We start from the raw sequence: 21,402 nt of genomic DNA on the forward strand, positions 1-21,402 counted from the left end.
AGGTAAACCCAAAAACCAAAGGTTATTCCTCCAGGACCTGTTTTTCAGGTCATCATACTTTAGATTCTAATACTGCAAACTGTTTTTCCAAGCAACCCCTGCTATTGCTGTAGGGCTTCTGTCTCCTATTCTACCTCTGCTACTCTATCTTTGGTGTCTTCCACCTGCCTAAATTTCATTTAGCTTTTCATTTCCTGATGCTATCTGCTGGGATATATTTTGGAAGCGCCCGTCAAGGGCCTGCACTACGGCCTTCCTCCACAGCTCGCTATTATTTGAGGCCTGGTGAGGGCTCGGGGGGGCTGCTGACCTTCTTGCTCTTCTGCAGCTTACCCAGTGTGGTTTGCTGGCCATCTCCTTGCCGCTCTGGAGCAGAAACTCTGCGATGCACTTCTGGGAAGCCACCAGAGTGCGTGCCAATGATCCGGGCTGATCAAAAAGGTAAAAAAAGGTCGTTTTCGGAGGTGACACCGGAAGCAAGTCAGCCACAAGTCTCAGCCGCTCATTGGATCACTTGGCCTCCTCGGCTGTTTTTTTTTTTTTAATCTTTTTTTTTTTAGCTTTCCCTGATCAGAACCGCAGCTGCCTGCTGATCTCAGCAGGAGTGTGGTCGTCAACTAGGAATCACGCCAGGAGCTATCCCAAGGCCCCCCGGATGCTTCAGCATTCTGGCAGCAGCAAAACCAGAGTGGTGCAAATTATTTTACTCATCACTGCAGCCTAGACTTGAACCAGAGTGGTGGCCTGATGCCGGTCTGGTTGCTCTACTCCGTCCAGCTGGTTTGCCCTGCCAGTGCCATGGGGGTCATGCTCCTGTGGCTTTTTCACTACTGCGGCCTGGCACCATAGGCAGCATACTGCTGCCTCTTCTCTTGGACCCACAGCAAGTCCCCCCCTGCAAGCCTCTCCCTGCAGCTCCTCTGGGCTCCATCACTGGCCTCTCAATTTCAGCCCATGCTTCTTGGGCTACACTAGGTCCTCTCTCTTCTTGCAGCCCGACAATGAAACTTTGGGCCTATTTAGCCCCAAATCTGGCAGCCATTTCACACCGACACCATTGCAGCTGGATGCTACCTTCCCCTGCAGCCCTCATGCTGCTACCAGATACCCCAGAGACCCCCAACCAGAGATCCTAGCACCAACTATCAAGGTAATTTAATTTTATCTTTTTGTTATTCCTACTCGCACTTGCATTTTTCCAAAGCGTGTTTCCTTCTGGAGCTCATGGGATGTAATACATACAAGTGACATAATGCTCTGCTCTCTCATAGTTATGTTTTTGTATTTATGCATTTTTATTATGATCTATTTGTTGTATTGTCTATTTTATGTATTGTTTTGATGTAGAAATTTGTACAGTGCTTAACAGGATGGATGTTACATGCTTATTGTACTTCATGCTCCTGACCGAAGCTGCCTACATATTTATATTTACCTTACAGTTTATAGGGATAATGATGGAGGCCATCAAATTGACAGCTTGTCCTGTGCTACAAAATTCCTTATTGTGGACCTGGCAACATGTACAGTAATGGCACGGAAAATGCACCGCAGTGCAGGGAATCATTCCGTGGTGATATGTATGACATGTGGAAATGTTACTTTGGCTTGCCCCTCTCCATACCTAATTTGCACCCTCCCATTGCTTCTGCAAATACTTCTACCTAGAGAGACCATTGTATCATCATTTAACAGTGTTTCGTATATCCAGTAAAGCTATAAATATAAGCATTATATTAACAGTAATATGTTCACATAAAAGATACTGTTCCCCTATTGAAACATTATTCTGATCAGGTGTTCATTAAGCAGACATTTCTCATGTTGCTCCACACATCAGTTAAGTAACAAATTTTGCCTGAAAGTACTGCCTGTGCTAGGGAGTGGAATGTAACAGAGATGCAGGCAGATAAGGTCGCATTGGTCAATGCAGCCACATCTGGTTAATTCTTAATTAGTACTGACCTTTTGTATTTTTTTCCCAGGATTTGACCTACCAGCCTTTGTGCTCCCAGGTAGCAATCTAAGTACCAGGTTAAGGGGCTAGGATGAAAGTTTAAGAGAGGTGGCCAACTGGATAGTATCCAGGGTTGCAGTCTTGACCACTGCATTACTGGTCACAAGTTTCACATACTTTTGTGTGTTACTATGTGCTAAATTTACGCTGTGTGTTTTTATGTACAGTTTGCTGCTAGGAAAGAATATGTCTTTAAACATTTTATTTAAATAAATGAGTTCCAATAGTATTTTTAATAGATAGACAATTGTTGCACTGCTTCCTTTCTGATAACTTCAGACAGGAAGTATTACAATAGCAGCTGGCCTGTATAATGAAAAGCATTTGGTATTGCGTTATGAATGGTATGATACAAAGCAACTCTGAATATAATAAACTCCTCAAATTAAATGGCTTCAACTGCCCAGACTTTAAAAATAGAGAACGAAACAACCTTCACTCCCTGTTTTATTGTTAATCCAATGCAAGCTTTAAATATGTCTCAACCAGTATTGTAGAGATTGAGAATAGGAACATAATTTAAGGTTTCTGCCAATCTTAGAACAGTTACGCAATCTCAGGAAGTTACCACATTTCCTTATTCCAGTATTGGAAGCATTACATATAAATACATAATACACGAAAGAGAATAACCGGTTATCCTTGTGAATTCTTCGCATGTCATTGCCTATGCAGCATTTAATTAAAGGCTTCTCTGGCTGCTCAGTCACTTGATTTATAGCTCTGCTCTGTAGCATCTGCTCCTGCAGTGCAGTGGTCCTCTGTCCCTGGGCTAGAACCCAGAAATGGTCACATGATGAATCCCAGTTAGGCAAATTGCGAATATCAACACATGAAAATCACAATTTTTGCTTATATTTATTTTAAACTTGATGCAAACTACAAGCTTTGAGTGGGGGATTGCCAGAAAATCTGTATTTCTAGTTCAAACTCTGGGTCATTAGTAGTACCCAACATATCCCAAAGAGTAGATCAGATTCCTTTTCCTCATTCCCAGGTATATGCGATGGGTTTCCCACAAGTCCACTTAGCTAATAATTGTTTGTGGACTTTTCCTCCAGAAACTTGTAAAAAACCGCTTGTAAATCCTATATTAGATGCTTTGATTTCATCCTCAAGCAACAATGTGACTTATCCAGCTAAGTGGTGACCGCTGAATGTAGCTTGGATAAGTCATTCTTATCTGGCTAAATAGTGCTGAATATCATCCTCATTAAGATGCAGACGTCCAACAGAGAGATGGGGGCTATCCAATTTTTTGCAAAAGATGCCATAGGTATTATTATCTACTTGTTGGTGAGAGATTGTATGTGTGCACACCTAGCTCTCAGAAAACATGTCTAATCTTTGGAGGCCACAGGGGCAGACCTGGAGGAACTAAGAGAGTTATATAGAGGAGACCTTTTGGAACATAGTACGGAATTCTCAACTTGTTTGGCATCCCTTGTGCTGCTTTGGAGAAGCAGGGTCACCTATGTGGAAGGAAGTGATTCTGCAGCTACAACCTACCCTCTAGGTGATGAGGTATACTTTCACACAGAGACTGGCATGTGCCTGAGAGGAAAAAGAGCTAGGGTTGCTGTTGCACTTGGTGATTCAATCATTGGAAATGTAGTTAGCTGGTGAGCATGAAGATAGCAGATGTCATACTCCAGCTAGACATTAGTATTAAAGTGTGCGGAGAAGGAGCTGGCTGTCATGGAAAATGTGGATACCAATGACATAGGAAGGTGCAGGAGGGAAGTGCCGGAGGCTAAATTTAGGTTTTTAGATAGGAAAATGAAATCTAGAAACTGCAAGGTTGCATTCTTAGAAATGTACTCCCAGAGATAGACTGAACACCAGAATGTCAATGCATGTATGAGATGATAGTGCAGAGAAGAGGGCTTTTGTTTTGTTAGGAACTGGAGAACATTCTGGGAAAGGGGGAGCCTGACTGATGGGATGGGCTCCACGTTAACCAGGGTAGAACTTTGCTACTGGAGATAATACAGCTTTTAAACTAGATCATGGGGGGAAGCAGATAGTCACTTAGGAGCACATGGTACAGAAGGAGGTATCTTCAAAGGATACTGGCAAAACAGGGAAGTTACAACATTCCAACAGAGAGGCTGTGGTAATGGTTAAGTAGCCCAGATGGATTTAAATAAAAAACACGCATATGATTCCAAACTGCCTGTATCATCTGCTAATAAGTGGGTTATGAATACAAATAAAGGCATACAAATAAACTTCTTTAAAATGTCTGTATGAGAATGCCAGACGTCTGAAAACTTTAAGTGGTACTTAATAAATATATAGACCAGTAGTGGCCAAATCTCATACACAAACCACACCCTCATACACATAGAGGCACCCTCCCTCACACATACACAAACACCCTGATTGTTGGTTTGAATCAGGATGGCTTTGTTTGACAGGCAATCCTGAAAGGCCTTGAGGGCGCATCTGATTGGCTGTAGCTCCAGGAAATTTATTTGGGTTTGGCTTCCTCTGGAGACCAGGTTCCCTGAGTCTGCAGGGCGCCTACATGTGCTCCCCACCCAAGGTTGGATGCATCTGTTAAGGTGATTTGAGGAGCTGGAGCCTGAAATGGAAGGCCTTGAATGAGATTGGAGTGCTGCATCCACCACACTAGTGACAGACGGAGCTGTTTGGTAACCTGGACACTGGCTGACAAGCTTGAATTTACTGGCATTTTAGGGTCCACTGCATCACTCATGGCTAGGCGAGCCATTGGAGTGACATGCACCAAGTGATCCAACAGTATGAGGAAGTGACGAGCAGTTGAAGATACTCGAGACTGTAGTTGATGTGCCAGAGATGTAATGGTGAAAGCACGATCCTGGGGAAGGAAGGCTTTCACCTGTATAGTGTCTAGGTCGGCCCCTATAAAGGACAGGGTTTGGGATAGTTGATTAGAAACCCTAAGGAGATCAGGGTGTTGATAGTGAGATGCAGGGAGGTTAGCGCACCCTGCTGAGTCGGAGCCCTTATCAACCAATCGTTGAGATAAGGGTAGACATGGACACCCTGATTCCTGAGGAAGGCCGCGACCACCAGACACATGGTGAATACTCGTGGAGCAGACGCCAGGCCGAATGGTAGTACACGGTACTGAAAATGATGAGGGCTGACCAGGAATCGTAGGAATTTGCGATGAGATGGTGTGATTGACATGTGTGTGTATGCGTCCTGAAGATCTAGAGAGCATAGCCAATCTCCTCTTTGCAGAAAAGAAAGTAGAGAGCCCAAGTTTACCATCTTGAATTTTTCTCTGTGCAGAAATTTGTTTAGTGCACGGAGGTCCAGTATCGGGCGTACGCCACTTGACATTTTTGGTATTAGAAAATACCGGGAATAAAATCCCTGCCCCTGCTGGGAAAGGGGTACCGGTTCTATTGCTCGGGATAGGAGGAGGGATAAGACTCCCTTACTCGAGCAGGAGGAGTGGACGGACTTCCCCCACATCGGCCGAGGTGGAGAGTCCATTGGAACAGTCAGGAAATTTAGGTGGTAACCTTGGGTGACTACTGCAAGTACCCACTGGTCTGTGGTGACTGTGTGCCAAGCGCTGTTAAAGTGGCAGAGTCGACTTCCGACTGTATGGATGGAAGAGGAGGAGGTTGGCTTACACTCTCTAGGAAGGAGTAAAAACCCTGATGCTGGTCCAGGCTGAGAAGCTGGCTGAGACTTTTGAGGTCGAGTCTGCCTGGACCAACCTTTTTGGTAAGGTCTGGAAGGGCGTCCTCTAGAAGCCGGAGGATAAAATTTCCTTGGCTTGTAGGTTGGCCACGTAAAGTCTCGTCTGAAAGTTCTCTTAGGCGCGGAAGGGAACTTAGACGGCACAGAAGAAAGCTGGCGCAGCGTTTCATGGTGGTCCTTCAACTGCGCCACCGTCTCTCGGATCTTTTCCCCGAAGAGATTATCTCCTACACAGGGTAGATCTGCTAACCTGTCTTGGACTTCTGGTCTTAAGTCCGAGGATTTGAGCCAGGCCCATCTTCGTGCACTTATCCCCGCTGCAGACACTCTAGAAGCAGTGTCGAAGATCTCATAAGCAGCGCGGACCTCGTGTTTTCCAGCATCCAGACCTTTCTGAGCTAGAGTATGGTTGAGTCTGAAGTTGCTCTGGTAGTGAATCAGAGAAGTCCTGGATCCTTTTAAAGAGGTCTCTGTTATACTGGGTCATGTATAACTGATAAGAGGCTATACGAGATATAAGCATAGAGCCATGGAAGACACGCCTACCAAAAGCATCCAGGGATTTTTGTTCTTTCCCTAGAGGTATAGAAGAATGAGGTTTTGAACATTGTGCCTTCTTCTGGGCTGACTCAACAACCACAGAATGATTCAACTGAGACTTCTGGAAACCAGGAGCTGACTGTACCAGATAGGTGGCATCTGTCTTGTGGTTCACAGGTGGAACTGAACATGGGTGTAGCTGGAGGGTCCACTGGTGAAGGTGGAATACCGGATCCCATCACCACTGAAGGTGGGGGAACACCTCGGTGACCCGCTCACAGAAGAGGATGGGGCCTTTTCTGGACGGGGATTCTTTGTCGGTGGCTCTATCGATGTCGAGGACTTGCCTGGATCGACGGACTGAGCCTTCCGATGCCGGTGTCGACACTTTTCACAATGTTCTCCTCTGTCCTTTTCCTATGGAGGCAAGGAGGCTATTGACACTTTTGGAATTGTCGACGCCAGTCGAACAGCAGCGGTGTCCCGGTGCTGGCAAGAGGTCGATGGCACCGGCTCGGACAACGTCGAAGCTGTCGATGGAGTTGGAGTTTTTAACTGAAAAAGAAAGTCCATTTTCTCTAATCGAGCCTTACGACCTTTCGGTGTCATTTGGGCACATTTGGTGCAAGTTAGGACATTGTGGTCGGACCCCAAGCACATAACACAGACCCCATGTGGGTCAGTGATGGACACTGTCAGAGTACAGTCTGGCCACCGACGAAAACCCGACGCCATGGCTCTGACAACAATTTAGCAGCGGTGCGGTCGATGGCCGGTAGGCCCCGAAGGGAAAACTCGACGGGAATCGACCGCAACAAGGATAAAAGTTTACCTTTCACCGCGGAGTATAGATATTGATAGGGGGACCCCTATGAGGTAGAAGTTTTTGAAAAATTTTGAAATGTTCTGTGAGGAAAATTCCTGTCAGAAATCTCAGAGAGCTCCTTAACCCGCGTGGCAACTGCTGCACGGAAAAAAGAAGACTGAAGGGGGACCCCTGCTGAATGCAGGGTCAGTGCATTGCTGGGCATGCCCAGTAGGTGCCAGTCAAAGTTCTAGAAACTTTGACAAAAGTGTTCTGTGATTGGGCTCCATCCTGATGATGTCACCCATATGTGAGGATTACCATCCTTCTTGTCCTGCGAGAAACTTACTGATCCACCTTTCCCTGCTGAGGAACAGTTAGGGAGGGCGAAGATCAAGCGCCCTACCTGAGATGTCTTCAACCAGACCGCATCCGGCTGGGAGAACCAGGCTTAGCCAAAAACGTTAGATGATCGAGGGGTTAAAGGGGCACTTAGAGAAGATAAGGCCATCGCGGAAAGATTAAATGATTTCTTTGCTTCGGTGTTTACTGAAGAGGATGTTGGGGAGGTACCCGTAATGGAGAAGGTTTTCATGGGTAATGATTCAGATGGACTGAATCAAATCATGGTGAACCTAGAAGATGTGGTAGGCCTGATTGACAAACTGAAGAGTAGTAAATCACCTGGACCGGATGGTATACACCCCAGAGTTCTGAAGGAACTAAAAAATGAAATTTCAGACCTATTAGTAAAAATTTGTAACTTATCATTAAAATCATCCATTGTACCTGAAGACTGGAGGATAGCAAATGTAACCCCAATATTTAAAAAGGGCTCCAGGGGCGATCCGGGAAACTACAGACCGGTTAGCCTGACTTCAGTGCCAGGAAAAATAGTGGAAAGTGTTCTAAACATCAAAATCACAGAACATATAGAAAGACATGGTTTAATGGAACAAAGTCAGCATGGCTTTACCCAGGGCAAGTCTTGCCTCACAAATCTGCTTCACTTTTTTGAAGGAGTTAATAAACATGTGGATAAAGGTAAACTGGTAGATGTAGTATACTTGGATTTTCAGAAGGCGTTTGACAAAGTTCCTCATGAGAGGCTTCTAGGAAAAGTAAAAAGTCATGGGATAGGTGGCGATGTCCTTTCGTGGATTGAAAACTGGCTAAAAGACAGGAAACAGAGAGTAGGATTAAATGGGCAATTTTCTCAGTGGAAGGGAGTGGACAGTGGAGTGCCTCAGGGATCTGTATTGGGACCCTTACTTTTCAATATATTTATAAATGATCTGGAAAGAAATACGACGAGTGAGATAATCAAATTTGCAGATGACACAAAATTGTTCAGAGTAGTTAAATCACAAGCAGATTATGATAAATTGCAGGAAGACCTTGTACTGGAAAATTGGGCATCCAAATGGCAGATGAAATTTAATGTGGATAAGTGCAAGGTGATGCATATAGGGAAAAATAACCCATGCTATAATTACACGATGTTGGGTTCCATATTAGGTGCTACAACCCAAGAAAGAGATCTAGGTGTCATAGTGGATAACACATTGAAATTGTCGGTTCAGTGTGCTGCGGCAGTCAAAAAAGCAAACAGAATGTTGGGAATTATTAGAAAAGGAATGATGAATAAAACGGAAAATGTCATAATGCCTCTGTATCGCTCCATGGTGAGACTGCACCTTGAATACTGTGTACAGTTCTGGTCGCCGCATCTCAAAAAAGATATAATTGCGATGGAGAAGGTACAGAGAAGGGCTACCAAAATGATAAGGGGAATGGAACAAGTCCCCTATGAGGAAAGACTGAAGAGGTTAGGACTTTTCAGCTTGGAGAAGAGACGACTGAGGGGGGATATGATAGAGGTGTTTAAAATCATGAGAGGTCTAGAACGGGTAGATGTGAATCGGTTATTTACTCTTTCGGATAGTAGAAAGACTAGGGGACACTCCATGAAGTTAGCATGGGGCACATTTAAAACTAATCGGAGAAAGTTCTTTTTTACTCAACGCACAATTAAACTCTGGAATTTGTTGCCAGAGAATGTGGTTCGTGCAGTTAGTATAGCTGTGTTTAAAAAAGGATTGGATAAGTTCTTGGAGGAGAAGTCCATTACCTGCTATTAAGTTCACTTAGAGAATAGCCACTGCCATTAGCAATGGTTACATGGAATAGACTTAGTTTTTGGGTACTTGCCAGGTTCTTATGGCCTGGATTGGCCACTGTTGGAAACAGGATGCTGGGCTTGATGAATCCTTGGTCTGACCCAGTATGGCATTTTCTTATGTTCTTATGGAAGTGCGCGGCCACAGAGGCGCTTAACATGAGCTCTCAAAATTCTACTGTGCATCCAAAAACTGGGCGCACAACCCAACACAGCAGTAGTAGAGGGCAACCTCCAAAAGAGCACAAAATGCCGTTGTGACCTACCACACTGAACACTGCGAAAAGCCTCAGAGCGGGGTCTAGCCTACAGAGGCTGCACAACCAGCCAGGCTGCCCTCATCCCTTGACCTCCCACAGAACGGGATGTACTTTGGAATGGCATGCTGAGCTCGGATACCAGGCAGGAGAAAGAAGCCCTGTACAGTAAAACCTCCCACTAATAAATATATATATATATATATATATCTTCTTCCTTTTTTTTTTTAACTTACTGGAGCCTTACCTGGCTGAGCACAAAGACGGTCTCTGGCTTGGGGGGGGTAGCAATTACCATCACCGCCTGCTGCCTTTCAGCCGCTCAAGCAGCTAAGTCCACACTGGCAAAACCAGCTACTGGATCAAGGCACACCTCTGAGGGACCACGGAAATCACCTCAGGATTTCTCAACTGAGGGAGGGACCTTTAGTTATCACCATAGGAAAGCGTGGCTTTAGTTTCCTTCATTTAGATTTCAAATTTCTCCTTCCAAAAAACTTGAAGCAATCCCATAGGGAGATGCACATCTATCTGCTGGAGACGGAGAATACTGGCAGGCTGGGATCACTACAGGACTATATCTACTGTGATGTCAGCTTGCTCCGTCTCCATCTGCTGGCAGGGGAGCATAAACCTGAGTCTGTCTGTCTACATATTACATAACAAAAATGGAAGGGACTCCTTTATATTTTCAGGCAGATAGCTTTTTATGCTAAACACATACATAGAAAATTATATAGACTTACCCTAGTTTCCCAGGAGAAAGGGGACGAGTGTTCATCTTGCCAAATTATGTCCTGAAATACAAATCAAGAATAACTCTGAAATCAGAAAAATGGACAAGTTTAATTAAAACGTCTAAGATTCCACATCTCTTAGAACTTAAATTTGTAAGTTGCTGGTAAATTGTAACATTAAATACTACAAAAGTCACAATTTACAAAAGAACTTTGATTACAAGCTAAAAATATAACATTTAAGAGGAGACAGCTAGAAGACATCTCATGACCTGTACAAGAGGCACCAAACCAAATCATTTCTACATTTAATGTGGAAGTTACCATTCCTAAAGCTTCAAGCTTTAGGAATGGTAAATTCCTTAACCTTCAAGCTGCAACTACATACTTCGGATAAGCCGACTAGAAGTGCATACCAAAACAAACTGATTACGCAGCCCGCAAAATCCTCCCTGAGAAAACGCGCTCTATCCACTGCGGGTCCGTCTCTCTGGAATTCTCTACCACCAGACCTCCGCCTTGAGCCGTGCCATACTACTTTTAAGGCGAAACTCAAGACTTGGCTCTTCCTGCAAGCATTTCCAGAGAGCTAAGAATTGTATTGTTCTCTACCTTATTTATTTATTATTATTATTTGCCTTATTTATATGTTTAAAGTTGAGCTCAGTTTGTTTTCTTCTTTATTATAGACCAATTGTTTGATTTGTTCCAAGATTTGTTCCATGTAAACTGCCAGCCGGCGGTAGTTATTACTGTTACCTGTGAACCGGAGTGACATGTATTGTATACAGGAACTCCCGGTATATAAAAACCATAAATAAATAAATAAATAAATAAATAAATAAATAAATAAAGCACCAGTCAGCAAGGTCAATTGGCTAAAATCATAGATAAGCTGAGGACCGCTTCTTGATGTTTTGCTGAACTATGGAACATTTATAATATGGAAGGTCTTGTCACCCAACCCCAATGAAGACAATGAATGTTTAGGCTCTAGCAAAACAGATGATTAAAAGCCTCCTGTTAAAAAGTTGCCAGTTTTTTTGTGTGTTGCATTCTATAATTCAGAGAAAATTATCACAAATATTCTACTTTTTCTTTCTGTAATTTCATTCTTGGGTTGAATTAACAGAGTCTGATTTCTGAATCTCAAAAAATTTTAATTGAAAGGGGGGCTGTGATGAACTCCCCTTGTCTGAATCCTAGCTGGAACCACTCCCATGCATCCTATTAACCAACTCAAAATGGCATAAGACCAACCTCAAGAGTGAATATTTTAAACCTATAAGGTTTGATTGTGATAAAAGGTGCACCCCTTTATTTAAAAAATAATAAATAATGAAAAATGTTAAGAATATTCCCAGGAAAAAAAGGGGCATCCAGCAAGAAGGTCCAGAGAAATAAAAGGCAAGGAACAAGCCAGCTTAAACTTTATACAATCAGTACTGTTATTTCAAAGCAACAATTATACTAATCTCTCGAAACATATTTACTATACCTTGATGGGTAGGACACTAAACTGGAATTCAAGAAAAAAGCAATCCTTTCAAAGTTGTAATCCATATAGAATATACCTTATGAAATTATTTTATTCTATTTTTAGTGGTGTTTCATAAACTGTGCTCTTTCTGCTTTCGAGAACTTAAAACCTCAAGCAACGTCACCTTGTAGATAATAGCAATTTAGTCTAGAAAGTGCAACTAGAAACCACAGTCCTGGAATCTCTCCCTCAAATAATAATAAAAAAGTACAGATAGGAGTTACACAATTCATTGGTCTTATACTGGAAACACCACACTGGAATTTTGCTGCAAATGTATACAAGAGCATCTCAGGGTCAGTGGAAGCACTAGGCAGCTACCTAGTGCTTCCACCAGCCCTACTCAGATGTGGTCTTCAGGCAGCAGAACAAACCGCAGGACAGCGGGAATTGCATTTCCTATTTCCCACCCTGTTTGGGCCTGAAGAAGAGGCGATATCTTATGGACCTGTGCCAGTGGAAAGAAGCAGGCCCAATCACCACGACTGGCAGGGGCATGATTCATCTACATTGTTGGAAAGGAGAAGCAGCTTCTCCGGGCACCTGGCACTCACCATCTGAAGAAGCAGGAGCAGTTTTGTTTGGGACTGCGTGGCTGAAAAGAAGAGCAGTGTCTGCCCCACAAATTGGAGAGGGGACAAAGAAGAGGCAGAGGCCCAAGGAGGAAGCTGCTGCTGCTGTCCAGCGTGTGAGAGCAAGTGAAAACGTGTATGTGAGAGAGCAAGCACGTGTGTGTGTGTATAGGTGGGAGAGAGAGAGTGTGGGTGTGGGGGGGGGGGGGAGGGGGAGAGACAGAGCATGTATGTGTTTGTGTAAGCTAGCGAGTATAGGTGAAAGAGTTTGTGCATCCCCTCCCCCAACCCACTAATACAAGACTGTAAATCACAAACTCCTAAATATGGAGAGTGGGGAATTTGTTTTTATTCTTATTAGTTTTAATTATTGGGTGTTATTTGATGTGTTTGCTGAAAATATTTATTGTTTGGGAAAGTTTTAAAAATTTGTAATCAGATTTTTAAATTCTTGGATGTTATCCTCTATCAGCTTTAAAAAATTATTTTTATTAGTATGATTTTACTAATTGTTTTATATTTCTTGATTTTATTTTTTGTTTTCTGAAGAATGGTGGTTATTCTGTTTTTCCACTGTTGCACTGCATACAGAGTCTGTCTTGTTGCTAGTTCCAGTTCAGTTTTTGCCTGCATGTTTCTATTAATACTTTTTGGACACTGTTATTCTGTATTTGATGAGGACCTGTCTATCTTCTGCATGTGTGACCGAGGTTAGGTATTTTGCTAGGGTGCAATTTCTGTATAGGGAACTATGGCAGTTTGGCTTGTGAAGTTTCCATAACAGGAGATGTACTAATGTAATATTTACATATTTTGCATATAAAAACCTTTCCTTATACCTGGTAAAGGTGGATCTGCATACTCTTAGCAACTCTTGGATGCTGAAGAGTGTATACGCCATCTTATTCTATTTATGAAGTGTTCAACACTATGGCATGCTCCTCATAAGCCTCCATTGGAGCATGCCGCATAGCTTGGCTAAGAACCAATAGCTTGCACAATGGTATCTATGACAAATTGGAAAATATTTTCTGTTTGGTATTCCACTCCATTTCATGCCTCTTCAGTCTTTCACATCATCTGGCAACAAATTCCACAGTTTAATTGGGCACAAAGTGAAAGTGTCAGGTTAAAAATAAACTAGCATCTCTAATCCAAAAGCTGAGTCACTACTCGTCATCTTGGGTCAGCATGATGTTGTGTATTTATAAGCTACGATTTGCTAAACACGGCCTACTGGAGGTATCCTCTCCTTGATCTGGTCATTTGGCAGACACACACGACAAAGCTTTTTCAGTTGCTGGTCCCTTTTTGGAATACACTGCCAGAATATTTGCGTACCATAACCAGCTTCAAAACCTTTTAAAAAAAAGCTTTAAAAATGTTTGAACAGGCATTTGAGTTAACTAAGCCAAACAAGTAGTCATGCTGATAATCCCTATTGAATACCACCAGATTTGTTTTTAATGAGGCAGATGTAGCACTTTTTGCACAGTTCATCTTTGCTTTGAGGCTGCAGCAGATATGAGAATGTTTTGTCTTGGAGGATGCTCTGAAGCTGTTTCAGGGTCAGTCAGGAATTCTGCAGGGATGTTTTTTATGTAGTGTTTTTGAACCAGTTAGTTTTATTGACGTTATTATGCATGTATTTGTACCCCACTGAGAACCTTGGATCTGTGCAGGTTAAAAATAGTTTTAAATAAATAAATAGTACAAATGATGACAACCATTGCAGATGTTTGAGTACAGAAAGATAGCCTCGACTCCGGACAAACTAATTGAGCATCTTCGACAAGCAATCGATTGTTTGGACGGGTTGGGGGCTTGTGATCAATCATCAATCGACCTTACGCCCCACTCAAATTCTACAGTTCATTGGAGCTCGATTGGATACCACATGCAACAGAGCGTTCCTGCCGGAAGACAGGAGATGAGTTGACTCCTACGTTCTCTAAAAAAGACACGCAAGCCTGCAGCACGACAAATCTTGACAGTCTTGGGTCACATTGCGGAAGCCATTTTCACAATGCCCAACACCAGACTACATATTTTAAACAAGCATTCCCGGACACCAGCTAATTCTCATACCATCAACTATACATCATACAGCCAGTTCTACCCCTTCCTCATGTAAATATCTATAGCTAATGTAAATATCTTTATCGTTATCTAATGTTAGCCTATCCTTTTTTTCTCTTCTCCCAGTTTTATTTCCCCTGTTATTTGTAACTGCCTACTTCCACACTAATAATGTTACTCAATTGTTCATTGTACACCCCTTGTTTCATGTAAACCGGCATGAAGTGATTGTATCACGAATGCCGGTATATAAAAATCTTAAATAATAATAATAATAATATGCGTCATCTAAAGTGGGGCTTGAAGCGTCAATGGAAACAACCCTCGCAACCATTGACAAAACGCCTGCTGCTCACTTCTGAAATGACTAAGGATATAAACTGGTGGCTCATAGACTCCACACTATCCAAAGGAGCTGTTGCGTCCATCAGGCTCAGACGACTTCGCCCGACAGGCCTCACCTTTCTCTCAGCTTTCTCCACCAGCTTCTGGAGTATGGCGTCCGTGGCGTCTCTCTGCTGCACCCTCTGGCTTCCCCGGAGCGGCTCTGGCGCGGCGTTCGACTATCTTGACCAGAGGCCTCGTAGGGCGCCCGCGCATCCCTACCTTTGTAGCAGTGTTGGCATGAACCTTGGGGGCGTCCCTCTCAAACGATGTCACTGCTTCCGCATATTCAAGGTTGCCCATTTGCTGACTCTCGCCGAGTTAGCAAGGATCGGTATGCCCCGGTCTGAAGCTACTTTGCCGCTTTTATCCACTAGAAGCTATCTTCACCCTTCGGGGTTCTCTAACCTGGCTACCCGCTCCTCGGGGGCCCTCTGCTTATTTACAGGTGCCTATCCTCTTACAGGTACTCGCTCGAGGGCCTGTGGGTCTATCCTGGTGTCTGCTCCATTCTTCAACCTGCTGGAAATCCATCTATCAGTTACAGAGAGTGAGCACAACTTCTACCAGTCTGTCTCTCATCAGCTCCTCGCTACATCTGCATCGGGGCCTTACACCACCATTGTGGGACGGGTCTCCCTCGCCAAGGATTACAGACTGCTACCAGCTAACCTGCTCTCTACTGCCACCTCTGGTGGTCATCCTAGCTGTACAATGAAAGAAACTTTCTGTTTGAGCTATTGAGTCTAGCCCGGTGCATCAGTCTCCCTACGGGGCTCCTCCCCGTAGGAGATAACATCACCGTTGCCCCTGAGAATCCACTTAACACCTCGATATCATAACAGGAGCGTTGTTCAATCTTCTCCCACACAATGCAGTGCTTACAACTGATGCTTCTTGCAAGGGTTGGGGAGCACATCTGGACCTTTTCGAAACACAGGGACTATGGTCGACACCGGAACAAAGCTTAAAGATAAACTTACTGGAACTCAGGGCAATTCAGAACGCCTTGCAAGCATTTCAACATCACCTGCGGAGCCGAAGAGTAATGATCTACACAGATAACCAAGTAGCAATGTTTTACATAAACAAGCAAGGAGGGTCCGGTTCATGGTCCCTCTGCAGAGAAGCTCTGCCAATCTTCGAGCAAGCACATAGAAATTCGATACATTTGCAGGCAACTTACCTTCTGGGAGTTGCCAACACCAGAGCGGACAGACTGAGCAGAATATTCCATCCTCACAAATGGTCACTCAAGGAATATTCGCAGTGGGGGGTTCTGACGATGGACCTCTTTGCTACAGAGATGAACGCACAAGTTCCTCGTTTCTGCTCAGTATGGGCCAGTCAGAGCACGGTTGCACAGGATGCTTTTCTCATTCCTTGGACAGAAAGCCTAATGTACGCCTTTCCACCCATACTGCTCATTACAAGATGCATAGCGGATGCGGCTCAACTAATACTAATAGCCCCCACTTGGCCCAAGCAACCGTGGTACAGCTACCACTACCTGTGAAACCCTACCTGTGAAAAAGCAAGGGTAAATATTACACTGGGTCCTAGAATACCAATACACCACCTACTGAGGAAACAAAACAAGCCCGATTGCTATAGATCCCTATACAGACACTACATGCTAGCAGAATCTCTCATCACGGTCACACACAGAGCAGAGACAGACTCTCACCAAATACAGAATACAAAATGAAGGAGCACAAATTAGACAAAAACTGAAATGGAAACCCCAAGAAGCCAGACTCTGTGTATTAACAATAGAAAAATAGAACCACCATTCCTCATAAAACAAATAAAATCAAGAAACATAAAGTATCAGTTACTATTATAACACCATAATAAAGGAATATTTTAAAACTACTGATAAATAGAATTTCTATTAATTAAAATCATATACATTTTTTACAATTTCCCAAACACCAATAAAATATTTCAAAACAGCACATATATCAAATAACACCCAATAATTAAAACTAATAAGGATTTTAAAAAGCCCCTGCTGTCCATTTCTTTGGGAGCTCTTGATTTTCAGTCACCCTGATATTATCGTGAATTAGGAGGTTATCCTCTCTCTCTCACACAGACTCACATGTCCATTCTCTCTCACACATTTACTGTCACATACATACACATTCATGCTCTTATATCCACCATAACCTCTCGCTCTCACTGACAGGCTCTAAGACACTCTCTCCCCCTCCAACCCCCCCCCCCCCCCCCCCCCCACACACACACACAATCTCTTACTCCCTTGGATTTTCTCATACACACATGCTCTCACACTCACTGGCTCCCTCACATACACACAAACACACACACACAGGCAAGCTCCCAGTCATTCTCACACTGACCCCCAGGCAGGCTCCCATTCATTTTCACACCACTCCCTCCCCATCCCCCAGGCATGCACCCATGCATTCACACACATACACCCCAAGGCAGAGTCCCATTCATACACATGCACACACTAAAGGCAGACCCCCCTCTCTTTCTTTTGCCAGCAACCTCAGAACCTCTCTCATTCCTCTGCTGCCACTGTCACTGCTGCCACATGGCTATTGGGGAGGCGCCGATTGCTGCTACTGACACTGAAGCCCATTCTGCTGCCTCCTCTGTGCAGGCCCCGTGGGCTTCCACTTTCTCCATGCTGATCTCGTAGATTGTGAGATCCGCATAGAGAAAGTGCTATTCTTGCACATTCCCAAAGATTACATGTGCCAATCACTAAAACGTTTTTTGTTTTTTTTTACCTTTGCTGTCTGATCTTAGTTTTCTAATTGGTTGGTCACAGGCTTTTTTTTTCCACTTTCCCTTTCTTATTTTTTTGCCAATTCCTTTTATATTGTCTTTTTTTCTATTTCTTTTTTGTCCATCTTCTTCCCTCAAACACACAGTCAGGTTCTCATTCTCACATGCATTTCTCTCTCACACACACACACACACACACACACAGGCTCTCACTGTCACATGCTCTCTCTCATACAATCATTCATGCACACAGTCTCTCACTGGCACTTGCTGTCTGAGTCTCACACACACATAGGCTCTCTCTCACTCCCACATGCTGTCTTGCTCAAGCACAGGCTCTCACTGTCACATGCTCTCTCTCATACAATCATTCATACACACAGGCTCTCACTGTCACATGCTGTCTCTCGCACACACACACAGAGGCTCTCACATGCTGTCTCTGCAAACATTCAAGTCCTCACTCCCACACACAATCTCTCAACTCATCTTATACACACACACACACACTCTACAGACCCTCAGCCTCTCTCTCACCTCTGGGCCTCCTCTTCGCGGATCGCCGCAGGATAGGCTCTGCAGCGGCCCTGATCTTCTCGGGCCGCAGCGGCCCTGCTACCGGGCCTCTTCCTCTTCTCGGGCCACTGCGACTTGGGATTTGCGGCGGCCCGTAAGTGCTGCTCCTCTTCTGCACCCGCTGATGCTCCTCCTCCTTCCTGCCCGCGCGGCTCCAGCAATGTTTACTGCCGGGGCCGCGCAGGCAGGAAAGAGGAGGAGAATCAGCGCGTTTAAACGCGATCTTTTTCTTCGGGCCGTGGTGACGTGAGCTCCACCACGGCCCTGCCGATCTGTTGCTATACACATGTCACTGCTCAGTCGACAGTGGGATGAGGTCCACTGGCGGCCGCATGAGCCTCCCTGCGCCCAGGGGCATTGGTTCCCCTTGGGATACCACTACTCGCGGCGCCCCCTAATACTCGGTGCCCTAGGCCTAGGCCTAGTGCTTCCACCGGCCCTGAAAATACCTCACCTCTGTCACATATGCAGAACACAATACAGAATAAAGAGATCAGAAAGGATAAACAGAAACGTGCTGAGAAGAATGAACTGGAACCCACAACAAGCCAGCCTCTATATGCAGAGCAACAATGGAAAAATAGAAACATTACCATTCTTCATTAAACAATAAAATCAAGGAATATAAAACATCATAATAGTAAAGCCATATTCATAAAAAAATATTTCAAACCAGTTAATAAACAGAATATCGAAAATTTCCTAAACATCAAAAAATTTTTCAAAAATCTGATGAATAAAAAATGTTCTATTCCCACCCCTCCTCCCCCCAAAACAAATGTTCAAAAGAACAGAATCATCAAATTACACCCAGTAATTAAAACTAATAAGGATTTAAAAATCTGCTCTCCATACCTGGGATCTGATAACCAGTCACCGAGATTATCATGGATTGGGGGAGGTAGGGCCGCACAAATTTTATCTTCTCTCTCACACACATGCACAATAACACATTCATTCTCTCACACACTCCCTCTCTGTAACATACACAGGCTGCCTCTCCCTCACAGGTACATTACGTATGTGTGTGTGTGTGCGCGCGCCTGTGAGAGCCTATAGGTGACACACAGGCTCTCACAGGCACACAAACATATGCCAAACACACAAGCTCTCACACAGACACATGGGTTTTCACGCATACATGCACACACAAACAGTCTCTACTCATTCACACATACATACAAGCTCACACACACACACACGTCTCCTGTTATCATCGGGCCATGTGGGATGAGCTTCACTATGGCACCGAAGGCCTCCTGCTGTCTTCAGGTTGTGGTGGGATGAGCTCCACCAAGGCACTGCAGGCTTCCTGCTATCTTCAGGCCGTATGATGCACTTATCTTCCTGCTTGGGAGGGGAGGGAGCAGAAGCTGCGAATAGACACACACGCATGCCCATACCCGGAAGTCGGGCCTCTCTTTCCGTCACAGCGCTCTCTCCTTCAGTCGCTGGCTGGTTAGGCTCCGCGGGGGGGGCGCCATGGCCTTTCCTGTTGCCACTGGCTCGCCGCCTCCGCGGGTATACCGCTCCGTGAAAACGCATGGTATGCACACCTGGTCACACCGGACCTGCCCGCACACCACCTACTCCCTCCCATATCTGCAGGCCAATGCAATAAAGTACGCCCAGCCTAGCATACAGCTTAATGAGCGGTTGGACAGGGGTCCGTAATCTCCAATGCAATAAGGGGATCAGCGCGTCCAAACAATGGGGCAGCTAATAGTGCTCATCACATGTAAATGCCACGTAGATGAGGTTATTTGCTATTACCCCACAATGCAAAAAATCCCAGTGCACCCGAAGCGCATTTTGTAACCCATAAAATTTTACACCTGACCTGAAGCAGGCATAAAGTCTTCCCACCCGTCAAGGGCTCAGCTTTAAAAAAAAAACCAAAAACCTTTTTTGCTGTGGTTCCTCTTACTTAGTATAGTCGTGATACTAAGTAGGAAGAACCACAGAAAGGCGCACCATGCAAAACACACAAAAAAATGATGTAAAAAGCAAAAAATTTCAGGGCACACAACATACACCCACAATGTACAGGCTCCTGGCCGTGTATATTGTGCATGCGTATTGAGCCGGTAAAATAGCTGCGCTAGAAAAAAAACAGACGCCACATCTCCTGGGTGGCCGATGCCATGGACGCACAATTTATCCTTGCAGATCGTTTGCTTATTACAAGGGTTTATGCCTTTGTTCACTAGATGCTACCCGTTTACTCCGTCACCCGCGCCCCACCTACTCACGCCCTCCCTCATCTGGAGAGCTGATAGGAATCGTTCTGTAGCAGTTAATCATCTTCGCAGTATTTTCATTCTATAACTGTGGCGCAAAAAAAAAAAAAAAAAAAAAAAGGGCCACGAGAAAAAATAAAGCTGAGACAGAACTTTATAGATCATATTGAGATAAATATACAAGTAACGTATCCACAAAATTATCCATGCGTGGATAAGCCGGGGATCGGGGTGCTCCTGGATAGCTCTCACCTCCTCTCCGAAGTGCACCACTTTCTGGCCAGGGGGGGCGCGCGGGGCGGGCTGCTCCCCGGGGTTGTGCACGTCACCCCCGCCCCGGTGCAGGGCGTAGCGGGCCTGGAGCTGCGGGTCTATCAGGCACTTGTCGACGGCCTCGTCCTGCTCGCGGGGCGCCATCCACTCCCATTCGGGCCCGTAGCGCTCCCGGATCCTCTCCTTGTCCTGCATGATCTTCCTGGCCATGGGGCTCAGCGACGAGAAGTATGTGAACCGTTTGCGCTCCCGCTCGTCCAGCGGCCGGTTCCCTGTTAGCGCCGCCGTGCGAGCCGCCGCGATCGCCGCCGCCATGGAGGCCATGTCCCCGCTCCGCCCTGACTTTACTGCCGAGCAGGCTACGCGGCTGAGCTGGCGGAGGAGAGTCTCAGCTCAGGGAAGTAACCAATCCATCTCCCACCCCCTTGCGTCTCATCTTCCCGGCCCCAGGTCCGCCCTCAGCCGGAAACACCACCTCTGGCCGCCTTCATCCCTGCCCACTGCCTCCAGTACTGCTCACAGGCCGATGAAGAACCTAAGCATTAAAACGGTGCGCAGCAATTCAGCGCGGGTTTTCTAACGCACAGACTAATGTCTTTTTTTTAAATTCCCTTTGCAGTAAACTCATGCATCAAATTAAAACGTGCATTCACCCAGTTAAAAAGCTAGAGAGTTCTGACATCCTCCACCATTTAGCCATCTAAATTGGACTTACCTGGCTAAGTAGAGGGTAAC

At 44.9% G+C, this 21,402-nt stretch overlaps 1 protein-coding gene across 1 annotated transcript in view; it reads right to left on the minus strand.

Annotated features, from left to right (window-relative positions):
* Nucleotides 1-21,181, minus strand: part of C3H1orf198 (chromosome 3 C1orf198 homolog) — a 34,406-nt gene extending 13,225 nt beyond the window's left edge. Inside the window, exons 1-2 of the mRNA XM_029594192.1 lie at nt 20,647-21,181; nt 10,250-10,300 (exon numbers count right to left, since the gene is read on the minus strand). Of these exons, the coding sequence (XP_029450052.1) occupies nt 10,250-10,300; nt 20,647-20,991 (396 nt within the window). The 5' untranslated portion in view covers nt 20,992-21,181. The remainder of the gene's footprint in view (nt 1-10,249; nt 10,301-20,646) is intronic.
* Nucleotides 21,182-21,402: the final 221 nt, after the last annotated feature.

This window comes from Rhinatrema bivittatum, chromosome 3 (assembly GCF_901001135.1).
Source record: "Rhinatrema bivittatum chromosome 3, aRhiBiv1.1, whole genome shotgun sequence".
Taxonomy (NCBI): Eukaryota; Metazoa; Chordata; class Amphibia; order Gymnophiona; family Rhinatrematidae; genus Rhinatrema; species Rhinatrema bivittatum.